The 16,874-nt window shown below is 52.0% G+C and overlaps 3 protein-coding genes across 7 annotated transcripts; 2 read left to right on the top strand and 1 right to left on the bottom strand.

Moving 5' to 3' along the window:
- Window positions 1-93: 93 nt before the first annotated feature.
- Window positions 94-3,757, top strand: ZNF513 (zinc finger protein 513). 2 transcript variants are annotated; one of them, XM_068564597.1, is made up of 4 exons: window positions 94-191; window positions 747-902; window positions 1,906-2,493; window positions 2,584-3,757. In XM_068564597.1, the coding sequence occupies exons 2-4, from the start codon at window positions 878-880 to the stop codon at window positions 3,408-3,410; spliced, it is 1,440 nt and encodes a 479-aa protein (XP_068420698.1). In that variant the 5' UTR covers window positions 94-191; window positions 747-877; the 3' UTR covers window positions 3,411-3,757. The 2 variants fall into 2 exon arrangements, with proteins under 2 accessions (XP_068420698.1, XP_068420697.1); XM_068564596.1 differs by lacking the exon at window positions 94-191 and adding an exon at window positions 320-488.
- A 108-nt stretch (window positions 3,758-3,865) lies between these two features.
- On the bottom strand, window positions 3,866-9,672 carry SNX17 (sorting nexin 17). Its single transcript, XM_068564598.1, has 15 exons — window positions 9,466-9,672; window positions 8,898-8,972; window positions 7,754-7,871; window positions 7,168-7,232; window positions 6,777-6,887; window positions 6,575-6,665; window positions 6,317-6,404; window positions 6,003-6,072; window positions 5,617-5,709; window positions 5,317-5,520; window positions 5,053-5,178; window positions 4,811-4,888; window positions 4,584-4,658; window positions 4,450-4,491; window positions 3,866-4,357 (listed from the first exon to the last, which is right to left on the bottom strand). The coding sequence occupies exons 1-15, from the start codon at window positions 9,526-9,528 to the stop codon at window positions 4,244-4,246; spliced, it is 1,413 nt and encodes a 470-aa protein (XP_068420699.1). The 5' UTR covers window positions 9,529-9,672; the 3' UTR covers window positions 3,866-4,243.
- Window positions 9,673-9,887: 215 nt separating this feature from the next.
- Window positions 9,888-14,730, top strand: EIF2B4 (eukaryotic translation initiation factor 2B subunit delta). Of its 4 annotated transcripts, none has more exons than XM_068564594.1 (13): window positions 9,888-9,952; window positions 10,331-10,374; window positions 10,690-10,825; window positions 11,021-11,227; window positions 11,491-11,573; window positions 11,761-11,852; window positions 12,088-12,202; window positions 12,404-12,480; window positions 12,664-12,766; window positions 13,005-13,132; window positions 13,271-13,448; window positions 13,846-14,026; window positions 14,487-14,730. In XM_068564594.1, exons 1-13 carry the CDS (start codon window positions 9,919-9,921, stop codon window positions 14,684-14,686), a joined length of 1,578 nt encoding a protein of 525 aa, XP_068420695.1. In that variant the 5' UTR covers window positions 9,888-9,918; the 3' UTR covers window positions 14,687-14,730. The 4 variants fall into 4 exon arrangements, with proteins under 4 accessions (XP_068420695.1, XP_068420696.1, XP_068420693.1 ...); XM_068564595.1 differs by having other exon boundaries at window positions 9,889-9,952; window positions 11,024-11,227; XM_068564592.1 differs by lacking the exon at window positions 9,888-9,952 and having other exon boundaries at window positions 10,198-10,374.
- The last annotated feature ends 2,144 nt before the right edge of the window (window positions 14,731-16,874 follow it).

The raw sequence follows: 16,874 nt of genomic DNA, 5'->3' as shown, positions 1-16,874 counted from the left end.
CTAAAGCCAGGGTCACGGTTTGACCTGCCCTCCTTACCGGCCAGGTTTCATCTGATCCCTGATTGGCTCGCCCGCTTGCTCCGTCACAATCACTTCCTGGTCACGCTGTGGACGCTTTCGGGGCTTATGCTTTCCACGGACTACGCGTCCCGTGTGGCTCTGCGACAGCGGAAGCGGAAGCGAGTACGGAGGTACCAGCTGGTCTCCGTAGGGCGGGGGTAGGGGGCTCCATGAATGGACGCGGCGGCGGCGGTGGCGGCGGCGGGAGCGGCCTGAGCTGGGCGCCGGGGCCAGGGCCGGGGTCTGCCCGGGGCCCGCGCCGCTGCATGGGGGCGGCCCGCGGGCCCTGAGGGGAAGGGCGGGCAGGCCGAATTGGGAGGGGCGGGGCCGGGCGGCCGCAGGCCGGAGGCGCGTCGGGCTGGAGCCGGTCACGATGCCCCGAAGGAAGCAAAGCCACCCGCAGCCCGTGAAATGCGAGGGGGTCAAAGGTCAGGGGTCAGGGGTCACGAGCTGCGAGGTGGGGAGGAGCGGGGGTGGGGTCAGTGGTGTGGGTTCAGGTCTGGGTGGAGGGGGACTCTTGAGGGATGGGGTGGGCGATCTGGACTCCTAGCTTCCCATCGAGGTACTAACAGAACCCGAGAGGGTCTACGAGTGCGGGAAGTACGGTCTGCGAGGGCTGGCTCCCCGGGTGCGAATGATGGGCACGGTTCCTGAGGGAGGATCTACAAGCCTCTTCCCCTCTTCAGTGGATACCGAAGACTCCCTCGACGAAGGACCTGGGGCCCTGGTATTGGAGAGTGATTTGCTACTAGGCCAGGATCTGGAATTTGAGGAAGAAGAGGAAGAGGAGGAAGGTGACGGCAACAGCGACCAGCTCATGGGCTTCGAGAGAGACTCTGAAGGTGGGTTTGGGGGACTTATTTAAGGAAGTGACCGCTGGAACCCCGGCCTTTAGGAGGCGGGTTATGGTATAGTGCCAGTGAGCAAAACACCGTTTCCTGCCACTGGGGCTGGTTTAGTTTAGATTTGAGCTAGATTTCTTCATTTGCCTGATGGTCCATCACTTTGTTGAGGTCAAGTTCTGGGGCCTGGTTCAAAGGTGGTATGAATAGGACAGTAGAGGAATCACACGGAACAACTGGTTAAAAGTAAATGCCCTTTTAATAACTTTATCCCGCTCCCTAGCCCATTCCTTATATGAGTTTATTTTTAAGAGGTTCAGGGAAGCAACCTCATTCAAGCTAGTATTTACAGCTGATCTAACTCCCTTTCACCTGCAGCATAAACTCCTCTTGTATGGAGGTATTAGTCTCTGCCCTCAAATATCCTTCCACATTCCTCTTCCCTGTGATCTTAGCATCACCCCATCCTAGTTTGCTGCACTACCTATCCACTAATGCCACTTCTGAAGGATGATTTTGAAAGTCATTGAGGGAATCCATATAAAAGAGAATCCATCCTTTAGGCTTAGAAGTGGTATTACATGCGTTACTTTGTTTCCTCTTCCCTCCAAATTTTGCCTCTTGAGATAGTATGGAGGTGATTATAAAATAAAAACTAAGAGTCCTTACTGATAGAGGCACTAGAAAAAAGGTATCAGGTCTCTGCCTTGTGTATTTTTACTTTCTTATCCCAAGAATCAGTTAATTATTTAATTATTGATTCATTTCAGTCTGTGGTCCACTGTGAGCCCTTGATCTTTTTCCATTCATTGGTCCTATGTACAACTCTGTCATCACTAGGTTAGTCCAGACTTGGAGGTAGATGATTTGTGTTGAATTTTTAGGATCATTGAATTGAAGAGAAGGGTGGAGCCCAGCAAGTGGGGAGACCACAAGTGAGAAACGGAGTTTGGAGTCTGTTCCTAGCCTGTGTTGATGTCTCTTCTCATGTCTGTCTCACCAGGAGACTCTCTGGGGGCCAGGCCTGGGCTTCCCTATGGGCTGAGCGACGACGAGTCTGGGGGCGGCCGGGCACTAAGTGCGGAGAGTGAAGTTGAGGAGCCAGCCAGGGGTCCAGGGGAGGCCAGGGGTGAGAGGCCAGGCCCAGCCTGCCAGCTGTGTGGGGGGCCCACAGGTGAGGGGCCGTGTTGTGGGGCAGGAGGGCCGGGTGGGGGGCCCCCGCTGCCCCCACGGCTACTATACTCATGCCGCCTCTGCGCCTTCGTGTCCCACTACTCGAGCCACCTGAAGCGGCACATGCAGACACACAGCGGGGAGAAGCCGTTCCGCTGTGGCCGCTGCCCCTACGCCTCAGCCCAGCTCGTCAACCTGACGCGACATACTCGCACCCACACTGGCGAGAAGCCCTACCGCTGTCCCCACTGCCCCTTTGCCTGCAGCAGCCTGGGCAACCTGAGGCGGCATCAGCGCACCCACGCGGGGCCCCCCACTCCTCCCTGCCCGACCTGTGGCTTCCGCTGCTGTGCTCCACGTCCTGCCCGGCCTCCCAGTCCCACAGAGCAGGAGGGGGCAGTGCCCCGGCGACCTGAAGGTAAAAAGCCAGGGACCAAAGAACCTTGGACGTGGGTGGGTGGCCTTAGGGGTACTTGGATTCATAGCCCAGGTTTCATTGTCTCCACAGATGCCCTGCTGCTTCCAGATTTGAGCCTCCATGTGCCACCAGGTGGTGCCAGTTTCCTGCCGGACTGTGGCCAGCTGAGGGGTGAAGGGGAAGGCCTATGTGGGACTGGATCAGAACCACTGCCAGAGCTGCTGTTCCCTTGGACCTGCCGGAACTGTGGACAAGAGCTGGAAGAGGGGGAGGGTAGTCGGCTGGGAGCGGCCATGTGTGGGCGCTGCATGCGAGGAGAGACTGGAAGTGGTGCCAGTGGTGGACCCCAGGGCCCCAGTGACAAAGGCTTTGCCTGTAGCCTCTGCCCCTTTGCCACTCACTATCCCAACCACTTGGCTCGGCACATGAAGACGCACAGTGGCGAGAAGCCCTTCCGCTGTGCCCGCTGTCCTTATGCCTCTGCTCATCTGGATAACCTGAAACGGCACCAGCGTGTCCACACAGGAGAGAAGCCCTACAAGTGCCCCCTCTGCCCCTATGCCTGTGGCAACCTGGCCAACCTCAAGCGTCACGGTCGAATCCACTCTGGGGACAAACCTTTTCGGTGTAGCCTTTGCAACTACAGCTGCAACCAGAGCATGAACCTCAAACGCCACATGCTGCGGCACACCGGCGAGAAGCCCTTCCGCTGTGCCACCTGCGCCTATACCACGGGCCACTGGGACAACTACAAACGCCACCAGAAGGTGCACGGCCACGGTGGGGCAGGAGGGCCCGGCCTCTCTGCCTCTGAGGGCTGGGCCCCACCTCACAGTCCCCCCTCTGTTTTGAGCTCTCGGGGCCCAACAGCCCTGGGTGCCACTGGTAGCCGAGCTCTCCATACAGACTCACCCTGAACTAGGTCCTTCTCCCCTAGGGCTCTATGGATTAGCCCTGACCCTCCTGTATGTTTTATACAGATGGACCAGAAGCCACCTTTTCCTTCCTCCCCCGCTGGCCAGGGGCTCCACACAGACTAACTTAGGCACTATACGGACCAGTCCAAACCCCATGGGCAGGGGGCCCATATGGACCAGGGGGCCTTGCCTTGACTGATGCGACTTCATAAGCTCAGTGAGAAGGGCCCTGTATCCACCTCCACTGCTCCCAGGGGCGGTGGATGAACTGGCTGGGGGACTGTCCAGCCTCACACCTGTCTATTTAACTTATTTCAGTGCTTTATAATAAAGGAAACACTAACAAAGCCACGTCTATGCTGAGTCGGCAGTGGCAAGCACGGCTCGGCCTCACCCTTAGCACAGCAGTCCATGCTGTGACGGGGGGAGCAGGGGCAGTGAGAGGGAACCAGAGGTAGGCAGCAATCAGGCTGAGTTTAATGACGGGGAGCTGGGCCAGACCATACACAGACTTCTGCCCATCCCCTTGGCTCATGGCCCCGAGAAGCCAGAAGCAGCCTGGGGGGAGTTGTGGTTCCTCCCCAGGCAGGTAGCCATGGTCCCGTGGACTTTGTGCAAAATACTAAATGCTAATTTGGCATTGAAGGCCAGCTCTGAGCGATCCTTTGTATAGCCAGCCCTCGGGAGGGGAAGGGAAGGCAGGTTAGGAGGCCCCTGGCCGAGGAGAAAAGGGGACGATACGAAGAAAAATACCCCAGTTTGGGGGATACAGGCACAGGGCAAGTTTCTGAACACTCCTCCAGGGTAGAGGGCTGACATCCAAGCTCTGGAGATCACAGATCCTCGTCTCCAATGCCCTCAAAGGCGAAATTGCCGTGGACATCACTGGCACTGGCATCTGTACTGGGAGTGCCAATCCCCCGCAAGCTCACGGCACTCAGCTTGCTCTGTAATAAAGGCAGGGTCGGGGTCAGAGGGCTCAAGCCTCCCTAAGGTCCCCTACAAACACCAACCTCGCCAACCCTCGTGGGAAACTCACTGAGAGTTTGACCATGGACTCCCGGCTGGCATCAGGTGACTCCTAGGGAGGAGGAGGCAGAGGTGTCAGAGACCTCACTGGGGAGGTGACACAAGGCCTGGGGGCTGGGGGACTGACCAGGGAGTAGTACTTACAAGCAGCGGTGGGGACTTCACTGCTTGCTGGCTGTCTGAGCGTCTCAGGGTGCTCCCCACCCGCCGGCGTAGCATCTGGGGATGGAGACATGAGGTGCTGATAAGGGCTGGCCACTCCCTCTGGAATCCCAATCCCTTCCCCTCCCTCTCAGGAGAGGCGTCACACCTAGGACAAAAGGCAGGGAGAGCACAACCACTCAGCTGCTTGGTCCCTGCTTGCTGCTTACCTTCCTGATGCTGCCGCCGGATTTCTTCACCATCAGTTCATCTACCATGGACTGCAAGCAGATGCTCATCATGATAGCCTGAGGGCAAGGAGAGAGCTCAGCCTGACTAGAGTGGTCATCCTGAGCCCAGCACCCCTAAGACAAGGGCTCCCACTCACATGGAGTCCTGGAAGCCCTAGACTTGGGTATCTAAGAGAGACGGTGCAATGGGCTCCAGAGGAGGCCTGAGGGTGGGCTCACACCTGGGGGCTGGTGATGGTGACCCACTGTAGCCGGTCCTTGCTCATGAGGTATTCAAAAGCCAGTTCCAGGCGCACCTCACCCCGGCCCCGACCTGGGCTGCTTGTGCCTCCACTGGGCAGTGGCACCTGGGAGAGGAAGGGTAAGAATTAGGCTGAGCTCATTCCGACTGATGTGCCTCTCCCTGACCCACTCCAGCCCATTCCTGAAGCTCAAGGCTTGCCGGGCCTCCATCCCCAAGGTCTCCCCCTCCTACCCCAACTCACAGAGGAGGTGACCCGCCAGCACCGCATGCGGGTGACCCGGAAGGAGCCTTCACGGAGTTGCTGGCCAGGCAGGCGGAGCTGGAGGCTGAGCTCACTGTTGCCTGCGCTCACCACCACTGGACAGTCCTTCTCCGGGAAGTCAGCCACACAGGCATCGAAGCGCAAGTAGCCATAGTGCCGCAGTGTCTGGGCCAGACGCAGGAACTGAAACCCAGTCAGCACGCGGGACGGGTCAGGAGGGGAAGTGGGACAGCCCAGAGGAAGCAACCCCTTGGAGGGAGACAGGGAGGCAGGGCTCACCTCCTTCTTGGAGACCTTCTCTTGCAGTGATTTGAGCTGCCGGTGCTGCTCCTTGGTGACTAGGATCCACCCACGCTCAATGTCTGATACTGTCTACAGTGGAGACAAGGGGTGGGGGGTTCGGGGCTCCCAGTCAGAGATCCAGAGTGTCCAGTTACCTCTGTCCAGCCTGACCCCTAGCCCCACATTTGAGCAAGCTCTTCGCAGTTGAGTCCTTGACCGTATCAGCTTACAAAGCAGGGAGAGTAGAGGTTGTGCCATATGCCCTGAGAGTATTCTAGAAACTTCCCCATGAACTGGCAGTAAAGATACGAAAGGAGTTTTCTTGGCAGAGGGACACCAGAGCCATTTTCAGGGGAAGGGTTCTGAGGCAGCTCCAAGCTCACCTGAGCATAAAGCAGGTTCAGGCCAACCCGGTTCTCCATGACATCGTCATCATAGGCAGAGTCCCAATAACTGTGAGGCCAAGGGGTGGAAAGGGGTAATGGGGCTAAGCTGGGGGAAGGCAAGAGGCAGAATGGAAAAGGGGCAAAACCGGAGCAATCTGGAACTATGGGGCTAATGGCGATACAGCTGGAGGAAGCTTGGGAGGCCTGGTAGAAACACCCAGCACTACCCCCTTATCCAGATTATTCTGTCTCAATACGTGGCCCCATAATCCAGTCCAGCACCCTCTCCCTCCTCCAAGCCCAGCCCTGACCTCTTCCTTAGCACAATCTTATACTCTTGACTCCGAAGACTGGCAACAGACACATAAGGCAGCTCAAACTCTTGCAACTTCCGTACAACTGTGGGTTTATAAAAAAAAAAAAAAAGAAAGAAAAGAAAAAGAAAATGTCATGAAACTCAGGGGAGGGAAATCAAGAGAGAAGCCCTGGGGAAATGCCACATTCTTGGGGGAGACAGGCAAATTCACTAGTGGAAACAGAGGGAAGCTGTAAAGTCCAGACAAACTCACACGAAAAGGCTCCATCCTCTTTTTCTCGAACTAGAAAGAGACTAAAGTATCCGATCAAGTCATCTGGAAGATCCAGCTTTGCAGCCACAGCCTAGGGATAGGGAAGGAAATACAGCTCATCATGCTGGATGGTTCCAGTCACCCCAAGCCTGGGAACCTGGGGTGCAGGGGGAGGAGGGGCAGTGCAGAACAAGCGCCTCACCTCCAGGACATCCTCAGTCTGATCTGAAGTTAGCACATTGACCAGAACTTTCTGCCCGTTGCTAAGCAGCACTTCCAAGGAGACCTCTTCTGTTGGGACCTGCTGTGTCTCCTGGTTGTGAGCATACACGGGAATGGGAGGCGCCTTGTTAACAACATGCCAGGCGTCCAGCTCTGACCCTTCCCAACTATGTTGTATTGTAGGTCCCTCTGGTGACTTTATTCTCAGCTGTTTAATTATAGACTGGGTTTCCTTGATTTCACTGGTAGAGCAGAAGCCCCATTCCATATAGAAAGGTGCCAGGATGGCTCCTCTGTACCCACCTCATTAAAATGATGTGGCCCTGCAGGAAGGTGCTTCCCTTAAATCTTGGTCCCATCCAAAACCTTACCTGTTGCGCCCGACGCAGGAAACTATTGAAGGTCTCACTGCTCCCAAGCAATGGGTCTTGCCGAACTGTGGGGACAAGAAAATGATGTTCTAATAACTTATGATTCCCTCTTGGATCCCCCCAGTTCTCTTTTTGGCAGGCCCCCCAGGTCCCCTTTCCTGGGCTGATGGTGGCTTGTCACATCTCCCAACTGGCCTCACCTCACTCACTGTTTGCATAAATTCTTCACCTGCCCCACCCTTGGCTACCATCTAGTTGAGTCCAGTCTATAGAACTAGGGAAAAATAATGTTCATCTAAAGCACATCAGATACAAATTAAGTTCTCCCCGCTGATCGAAACTGCTTTAAGACTAGTTAGTGCTATATTAGTATTTCTCATAGATGTCAGTGCCCAAATTGCTTTGCTGGTACCTAGATATTAGAACATCCTTGCATGCTATTTACTTTTGCTAATTAAATAATAGATAAAACAATAGGCTTCCCAGATCTACAGATTCCTTCAGGACCTTCTATAAAATCAGCCGTTTTAAGTCTCTCTCCATAGTCCTCAACAGAGTCAGCCTAAAGTTCCCTCCAACCACTCACCAGCTTGCATGTACTTCTCTAACTGCTCTCTCCTCTGTTCTACCTCAGCGGGTGTCAGAGAGAAAAGCTTCTTTGGGGGAAATGCAGGAAGCACATTGGCCCCATATTCCTTCCGAAGCTATTTGGAGAAAGAGATACAACTCTTCACATAAACATAGCAAATGAGAAGAGGCAATCCACATTCACAATGTTCTCTTGGGCTCCCCTTCCCTTTCCTTAGTCCCTGCTCCCCTATCTACCCTGGTCATCCAGGAAACCATTCCTTTGGCAGGGTCAGCATCCCAAGGGAGCCGTTCCTCTGTCCTAGATATATGTTCTTTCCAATCTTACAGTGTACAAGTCAGTCCCTCCACAGTGTGGGAAGGGTGTGTATAGGGCCAGGGCCTAGGGAGACCCTTGATTATCTAGCAAAGCTGTGTTCATTGAACCCTCACAGGAAGCAAAGGGCTTTGTAAGGAAAGTTTATGTGCACAGTTAAGTAACAGCTAAATATATTCACGAAGTATTTTAGGACTTAAAGGGACTTTGCAGATCAATGACTCCATTTTTCAGTTGTACAAGCTGAGGCCCAAAGAAATCAGGTAACTTGCTCAGGGTTGCAAAACTAGTTATCCAGTAAAACCAGGACTCTGTACCGAGTTAAATACAGAGCTCAGAATCGGGTGAGGATAACAGAGAAACATTACATCACAGACACATAAGGATAACTGGAACAGCTACACCCGCTCAGGTGAGTCAAGGAACACAGAAACTGGTGAATGGTTTGTATCAATATGAGCAAGGAAAAGAATTTCAAGTTGCAGCTCAGATGAGAGAAGGAAAGTGCTTTGGCAGGGTAGGGGGTAGGGTTGTCGTTTTCTCCATGCACAGGCACAGGCAGTGTACAGGCTGTGTAAGATGGGGACAGAGGAGAAAGGAGGGAGTATGTGAGTATAGGGAGGAGCAGTTAGTGGCAGACATTAAGCTTCCTGGGAGTTCCCCGGAAATGTCAGACGATAAGATAAAGCACCAAATCCTTCCCTGTGGCAGTGATTAAAGGGGAACTACAGCCTACGGGAAAGCGACGAGGACGGAAATGGAGACACTGATGCCCAGGTGTAGAAAAGGGCTTGAAGCTGCCTCAAGGCAGGGGTGCTAGTCCCACCTGCTCGTGCAGCCCCAGGAGTTGGCTGTAGCGCACCCGACAGTGCAGGACTCCATTCACGTGAATGTTATAGGCCTGAGGACACAAAAGCAGGCAAGCAGTTTAGGGTCGCGGTCTTGTTTAGGGTCGCTCGCCTCGCTCGCCATTTTGGCGGGGCTTGAGAACCCTGGCCGGAAGTTGCCTGCCACAGCTCCGCCTGAGCAACGCGCCGAGATCTTCCAAAGGTGGCCAGTCGATTTTCCCCAGAGCCAGGTCCCAAAGCAGAAGGACCAGTCGGGGTAAACCCGGGCGCTCAGGCTGCAGTCTTCCTCCCCAAGAGGCCAGGGACGCCCACCAGAGTAGCCACGGCCCAGCCGGGGGAGGCGATGCGGCCGAACAAAGGACCTACAGGAGCTGGGGCGACCTTTGGATGAATCTGAGACGTAATATAAGCTCCCAGCGAGGCTGTCGGGACTCGGCGGCCTGTGACCAGGCCCGAAAAGTGGCGGCCAGACTTCGGAGGCCGCTCGGAGAGGGCTCCGGCCCGTTATCCCCGCCCCTGCCCGGCCGGGCTCCGGCCGCTCCTCACCACGTAGGCGGAGCCGCCGCTGTCCCCGCTGCGGGACTCGGTTTCAGGAATGGAAAAGTGCATGTTCCCTGCGGCAGGGCCCGGCCGGGTCCGGACTGTGAGGGCCACAGCGGCTTTGCACGCTCGCCTCCGCTCCTCAGCGCGTCCCCGCAGCCTCGCTCGCCATTTTGCGGGGGACTTGCGATCAGAGATGGGACGGGCTGGGAGGGCTGGGAACGTCCGCTCTGGGGCGCAGCAGCCCCGGCATCCTGGGAACTGTAGTCTAAAGGGCAAGAGCCGACAGCCGGGATTGGGAGCCTGAAGCTGAGAAGGCCCTTATCGCGACCCGTAGCCAGGGGCAGAGCCCCAGAGCACTTCGGGGCTTGTAGTCCGGTTGGGGCTGCGCGCCGAGGCTGTCGGCCCAGGGGGCGCTGTAGTCCCTGTGACCCAGGCGGGCGGAGCCTAGGACGGAGGATGATGGCTGCCGTGGCCGTGGCTGTTCGCGAGGGTGAGTGAAGGGCCGGGCGCACAAACAGGTACGCGAGCGGACGGGCCCCGGATGGCTACTGATGGGCCCTGAGTAGCTCTGGGCCCCGTCGTTCGGTTGCCGCGCCACGCCGGACTCTGTTCCGCACTGCCTCGGGCGCACTCCTTGCCGCGTAAGGGCTTGTTCCTCCGGGAGGTGTGCGTGCTCCCTCCTTCCCCCGCCCCCCTTCCCTTTGATCCTGCCGCGCACTGCGTACCCCACGTCGATCCCCGGCTCACCTCCCGCCTGGTGGCGGACCCGTGGTCATGCAGACCCAGCAGCTAGCAGCGCCGAGTACGTGTCCCCGCAAACCCTCCCGGAGCCTCTCTGGTTCACTTTGTGCCCTGTTTTCTGATGCAGACTCGGGATCTGGGATGAAGGCGGAGCTTGTTCCTCGGCCTGGGGTAAGTGCGGGTGCCCTCCCTAGCCGCCTGTCAGGCGGTACGCAGGAGGCCGTGTCAACTTCATTCCGCCCCAATCTTCATCCCCGTTTCACTTTATTTCTTGGTAAAGCCAAGAGATTTTACAGAGCTTTTTCAACCCTAATGCTAATGTGACTGTGACTTGCAGGAGATTCCTGTGGGCTCTAAGCTCGTAACAGGTAGCTGCTGAGACTTAGGAAGGATTAGGGATCCTGTGGGAGACTAGTAAGTATCCAGTAGTGTTTATTCATTTTTGGAATTGTTGGGGAAGAGCAGTGTTCTATGTCTGTGTCTTAGGCAGGGGGTAGGGAGATGACCCAAGAAGAAAAGCTGCAGCTTCGGAAGGAAAAGAAACAGCAGAAGAAGAAACGGAAGGAGGAAAAGGGGGCAGAACCAGAAACTGGCTCTGCTGTATCTGCAGCCCATTGTCAAGGTGCGGGGGCTTTTTTAAAGGGCCGGGGTGTGGAGCTGGTAAAGGGATGTGGTGGGAGAGAAGAGGGGGAGACAGGACAAAGTTGGTTTGAACAAGTGAAAAGGGAAAAAGTTTAGATAAACAGGAAAAGAAGCTTTGGTTGGGGCATAGCTATTACCTACCTGGGGCTTGGGCACCTCTTCCTTCTACCTTTAGCAGGCCCGACCAAAGACCTGCCTGGACTGGACAGTCAGTTGGGCAGTGCCAAGGAGAAAGTTCCTGCAGGTCGGAGTAAGGCTGAACTTCGAGCTGAAAGGCGGGCCAAGCAGGAGGCTGAGCGGGCCCTGAAGCAGGCAAGAAAAGGGGACCAAGGAGGGCCACCTCCTCAGGCCTGCCCCAGCACAGCTGGAGAAATGCCCTCAGGTATCTTCACTTCAAGACCTCTGTTGATTCAAATGCCTATGTTAGCTCAGGCTTACCCACAGTAAAACAGCTCCCAATTTTCACCTTGGTTCCCAGAGTTCACAATTCTCTCCTTAACCTCATCCTACCCGTTTCTTTTTCTACTCTTTTCTCCTGTTTTTTTCCGTCTCTCTCTCAAATCTTTCTCGATGTCCCTTATGCCCTGAAAGCAGATTTCTCATTATCACCTACAGTGTCTTGAAAACACGATTGTTATCTTCTAGGAGTGAAGCGTCTACCCGAGCATAGTCAGGTTGATGACCCCACGCTTCTGAGGAGGCTTGTTAAAAAACCAGAACGGCAGCAGGTAGGAAGTGGGTTTGGTGTGTGGCCAGAAAGAGCCTAGGGAGATGGAGTAGAGGGAGGAAAGGTGTTCGGGGCGAAGTGAGACCCTGGAAAAGGATGGGTATTTGGCTCACCATCTTCTTCCTTCCCAGAATTATCGCACAGTTTTAAACTCTAGGCCCTTAGTCCTGTTCCCCTGTTTTGTCAAGGTTCCTACACGAAAGGATTATGGATCCAAAGTCAGTCTCTTCTCCCACCTACCCCAGTACAGCAGACAAAACTCTCTGACCCAGTTTATGAGGTAGGAGCTTACGAAATTGTCATAATTTTTAAGCATGAGGAGTTTTAGTAATTCTGATTTGAAAGTGACTGGAAACTTGAGGTTGGATCTGTGGAAAGAAGCATGAACACAAGGCAGAACTCTAGAGGAAATGGGGGTGTCTGTGCGAGTGAAGGAGGTTTCTTTTCATCAGGGGCAGGTGGGCGGTAGGTGCTCAAGTTCCCTTGCAAAGTGTGTGACACCGCCATCCCATCAGCATCCCATCCTCTGTGATCCACCCAGCCATGGTGCGACTCGGCCTGCAGTACTCCCAGGGCCTGGTCAGTGGCTCCAATGCCCGGTGCATTGCCCTGCTTCATGCCTTGCAGCAGGTATGTCCCATCTTGTTACCTCTTATGATCCAGCCTCACCTTCCCCAACACTACCCCAGCTTTTCTCACCCAGAGTAATCTCTGGGGGGAAGAGGGAATGACTCTACCCTCAGAAGACTATTCTCAGAGAAGCTTACCCTATTCCCCTTTCAGAGACTTTTGTTAGGGCGCATTTTGCTGATCAACTTGTGTACCCTACAGGTGATTCAGGACTACACCACACCTCCCAATGAAGAACTGTCAAGGGACCTAGTGAATAAACTAAAGCCCTACTTCAGGTAAGGATGACCACTGCACATCCACTCCCACCCCACCTTGCTCAGTCCTTTTCTTGGACCCTTTTTCTTGCTCTTCTATCTCTATTTTCATTTTTCTGTTTTCTTTTTAAAAAAAATGTTTTTAAATGTGAAAGCTTTGTGAGCTGTGAAGAGTTGCACAGATGCAAGGTGTTGTTGTTGTAGCTTCCTGACTCAGTGCCGTCCCCTGTCCGCGAGCATGTACAACGCCATCAAGTTTCTTAACAAGGAGATCACGGGTGTGAGCAGCTCCAAGCGGGAAGAGGAGGTGATGAGTATGAGGAATGAGCAAGGCATGCACCTGGGGGATAGAGCTGGAAACGTGTTCGGGACTCCCAGAGGGGCAACTCTCTGGTCTGCCTGGTCAAGGGTTAAGGAGGTGGTTGGTCAGTCTGACCTTGGCCCCCTTTAGGTCTGTCATTATATGCATATTCAAGCATCCAGCATGATAATCAAAGGGAAAGTTGTGTTCATTTCTTGTTCCATAAGTATCTTGCTCCATTTAGGCCAAGTCAGAACTTCGAGAAGCCATCGATCGATACGTGCGAGAGAAGATTGTGCTTGCAGCTCAGGCAATCTCACGCTATGCTTATGAGAAGATCAGTAATGGAGATGTGATCCTGGTATATGGATGGTATGGGCCAGACGCTATGACAGAGAAAATTGGGGAGTGAAGTGATTTGAAGAAGGAACTGCCCCTTTGCCCTTTAGGAATGAGCTGACCATCAGTCAGTGACATTTATAACTGAATCCTCCTCTCCATTCACTCCAGCTCATCTCTGGTATCACGAATTCTTCAGGAGGCTTGGGCTAAGGGCCGGCGGTTTCGGGTGGTAGTGGTGGACAGCCGGCCACGGCTGGAGGGAAAGCACACGCTACGTTCTCTGGTCCGTGCTGGGGTCCCTGCCTCCTACCTGCTGATTCCTGCAGCTTCCTATGTGCTCCCAGAGGTGAGGGCAGAGGAAAAGGACTCCAAAGTTGGAGTAAAAGGGTATAGTAGTATAGACATAGTCTGGCTTTCCCAACATTGCAATTGTCTAGAAATACTAGAATTATACAGCTGTGTTTATATTTAGTAGGAGAAGCATCTATAGCATGTTATACAGCATGTCTAGCTATTGCGAGAACCTTATATTAAACTAGTAGCCGCTGAGAGGGAACAGGGCAAAAGAGTTTAGTTTTCCTGTGGGTGGTGCGGTGAGTCAATGGTCAGGTGTTTTCCAAGAGCCTTTATTAAGATTTGTTACCCATTGCCTTAATATTGCTGTCCTGGGTAAGAGTTGGGAAACTTATTCTGCACTGGTCACACATGACATTTTTTTTCCTCCTCTCTACTCTCCAAAATAGGTTTCTAAGGTGCTGTTGGGAGCTCATGCACTCCTGGCCAATGGGTCTGTGATGTCACGGGTAGGGACAGCACAGCTGGCCCTGGTGGCACGGGCCCATAATGTGCCAGTGCTGGTCTGCTGTGAAACATACAAGTTTTGTGAGCGTGTGCAGACCGATGCCTTTGTCTCTAATGAGCTAGGTAAGGAGGCCCAGGAGGGCAGGAGAGAAGGTTCCAGGGACCTGAGAAGATTTGGGAGGGAGAGGGGAGGTTGAAGTACAACTTATTTTTTATTTTTCTTTTTTTATAAATTTATTTTATTTATTTATTTTTGGCTGCGTTGGGTCTTCGTTGCTGTGCGCGTGTTTTCTCTAGTTGCGGCGAGTGGGGGTTACTCTTCATTGCGGTGCGCGGGCTTCTCATTGCGGGCACGGGCTCTAGGTGTGCGGACTCCAGTAGTTGTGGCTCATGGGCTCTAGAGCGCAGGCGCAGTAGTTGTGGCGCACCGGCTTAGTTGCTCTGCAGCACGTGGGATCTTCCCGGACCAGGGCTCGAACCCGTGTCCCCTGCATTGGCAGGTGGATTCTTAACCACTGTGCCACAAGGGAAGCCCACAGCTTATTTTTTAAAAGTACATAAAAGGGTACACCTCCCATTGCAGATGACCCTGACGATCTGCTGTGTGAGCGAGGAGAACGTGTGGCCCTGGCTGACTGGCAGAACCACTCGTCCCTACGGTTGTTGAATCTGGTCTATGATGTGACCCCCCCAGAACTGGTGGATCTGGTGATCACGGAGCTGGGCATGATCCCTTGCAGTTCTGTACCTGTTGTGCTGCGAGTCAAGAGTAGTGACCAGTGAGTGGGGGAACGCAGGGTCAATAAATGACATACTCCCTACACTTAGCAACTCTGCTGCCTTTTATCTCTTTTAGCATCGCCACCGCTTAGGTTAGGAGTCCAGACTCTTCAGCCCCTCTTAGCACCTGCTACCAACCTCCATGCCAGTGCTTTGGGGCCAAAGTGAAGGTCAGTATGGAGACCAAAAACTATCCAAGTCATCAACCATTTATTGAGCATCTATGTGCCAGACACTGAGCTAGATATGAGAAAAAGTATAATAAGGACAAATAAGAGTCCTATCCTTAGTATTTTAGTGTTATTATTACATTAATATTTAAGTTAAACCAATATGTTGATATTCATGTTAAATAGTTACACATTAATATATTAATATTTTGTATCTTTAGTATTGAGTGTTTACTGTGTGTCATAAACTGTTGTAGTCCCTTTCTTATCCATTTAGGAAGATTAATACCACTCTATGAAGTGTGATTTTATAGAAAACTGGGGCACAGAGAAGTTAAGTTACTTGCCCAAGGTAACACTAACTAAACCGGCATGTGATCTCAGGCATTCTGGATCTAGAGACTGTGCCCGTAATTTTTATGCTATCTGCCATTAAGGAGTACTCATCATGATGGAGGAAGACAGATGATATCTACAGTATGAGATACATTCTACTAGTAGTATGAACAGAGTTCATTGGAAGCAACCCAGGATGTTGCCAGGAGATCTAGTGAGGTTGGAGAAGACTTCACAGGTAACATCTGACCTAGTCTTGAAGGATAAGAAGTTTCCCAGTTGGAAAAGAATGAGAACGCAGATCAACAGAGGAAATAACTTAAACAGACTACAGAATAGGCTTTAAAGTGACTGGCCAATTCCAAAGTGCCAAGTAATGTGGTAAAGCTAGAACCGCGGCTTATGTGGACAATTAGTGATACAGCTGCTAACGTAGGTTGGATTGGGTCCAGGTTGTGAGAGTCTAACCATTGTGGTTAGCCTAAAAAAAATGTTAGCGTATCCATTTTGTGTGTGTGTGTTTGTTTTATTGAAAAATTTCAAGCAGCATAGAAGTACAGTGAACTATACAAAGAATCCCCATCACCAAATGTAGTAATTACCAAGATTTGCCACATATGCTTTTTGTTTCCCTTTTTTTCCTTGCTGAAGTTGTATTAGAGCAAATCCCAGTCATTATATCGTTTTACTCCTCCAAACGTCAGTATGTCTCTAAAAAATATGGAAGCTTACCACGTCATTACACTTATTAAACTCTTCCTTATTGTCCAATCCATAATCAAATTTCCTTGATTGTCTCAAAAGCAGGTTTTTACTGTTGAATCAGGATCCAAACAAATCCATATATTACATGTCGTTATTTTGTCTTAAATTTTTTGTAATCAAAAGCAGTCTCTCCAACCCCCCTTCTTTTCTCATGACATAGACTTGTGCCAGGAACCAGGTTGAGTATGTTTCATACTGCCTTGCCATCAGGTTGGTTGGTCCATTTTCAGTGATGAATGGGTCCAGGTGTTTTAAAGTTTCCCAACAAACTTTCATTTAGTGGTTTCATCCACTTTTATTGTTGCCTGAATTATTTCATTAGAGGATGCAACATGGTAAATTTTTTTTTCCTAATTACATCATTCCATACGTACTAGCTGATAATCTTCTATAAAGAACTCCCTCTCATCAGTTACTATTCTGAATTACAATTCATACTGGAAGGCAAGATAAATATTTAATTCTTTCCTATTAATTGCCAGTTTTCAGGATTGATCACTGGTTACTTCCAGTGGCATACAATGAGAAGTTGTTGAATTTTTGCCTTTCTCTGTATAAAGATCATGATGAATTCATGTTTTTTTACATATTGAGCATACCACTCAATCATCAAAATTAAGCAGAGGTTCAACAGGGTCAGCTCTGTGCTTTAGAAAGGTAGCTGGTAGAGATTAGAGGCAGGGAACCAGATCAATTAAAAAAAGATTGCCTATCAATCAAAATCACAAATGCACCTAAACTTTGGTCCAGCAGTTCTGCTTCTAGGAACTTATGCTAGCCATATAGTTGCACATTTGAAGTAGCTTAGATAGAGCTATTTATAGCAGCATTGTTTATAATAGCAGAAGACTGGAAACCACCTGGATATCCATTAATAATAACAAGGGCTAATCATACTACATTCATATAATTACATACTA

This window comes from Eschrichtius robustus, chromosome 15 (assembly GCF_028021215.1).
Source record: "Eschrichtius robustus isolate mEscRob2 chromosome 15, mEscRob2.pri, whole genome shotgun sequence".
Taxonomy (NCBI): Eukaryota; Metazoa; Chordata; class Mammalia; order Artiodactyla; family Eschrichtiidae; genus Eschrichtius; species Eschrichtius robustus.
Note: the sequence above shows the minus strand (reverse complement) of the source record. Positions and strands in the feature narration are given on the sequence as shown.

Bases quoted from the DNA above. Each gene is read 5' to 3' on its own strand.
- SNX17 (XM_068564598.1), bottom strand. From the start codon at position 9,528: ATGCACTTTTCCATTCCTGAAACCGAGTCCCGCAGCGGGGACAGCGGC. The intron at 7,233-7,753 runs GTGAGTGGTTGG...TTGTCCCCACAG, and splicing joins AGAGAAGTACATGCAAGCTG to TTCGGCAAGACCCATTGCTT. The intron at 4,492-4,583 runs GTAAGTACTACT...CCTCCTCCCTAG, and splicing joins TGAAGTCCCCACCGCTGCTT to GAGTCACCTGATGCCAGCCG.
- ZNF513 (XM_068564596.1), top strand. From the start codon at position 434: ATGCCCCGAAGGAAGCAAAGCCACCCGCAGCCCGTGAAATGCGAGGGG. The intron at 903-1,905 runs GTGGGTTTGGGG...CTGTCTCACCAG, and splicing joins CTTCGAGAGAGACTCTGAAG to GAGACTCTCTGGGGGCCAGG. The intron at 2,494-2,583 runs GTAAAAAGCCAG...TTGTCTCCACAG, and splicing joins AGTGCCCCGGCGACCTGAAG to ATGCCCTGCTGCTTCCAGAT.
- EIF2B4 (XM_068564592.1), top strand. From the start codon at position 10,237: ATGCAGACCCAGCAGCTAGCAGCGCCGAGTACGTGTCCCCGCAAACCC. The intron at 11,228-11,490 runs GTATCTTCACTT...GTTATCTTCTAG, and splicing joins AGCTGGAGAAATGCCCTCAG to GAGTGAAGCGTCTACCCGAG. The intron at 11,574-11,760 runs GTAGGAAGTGGG...TGTTTTGTCAAG, and splicing joins AAAAACCAGAACGGCAGCAG to GTTCCTACACGAAAGGATTA.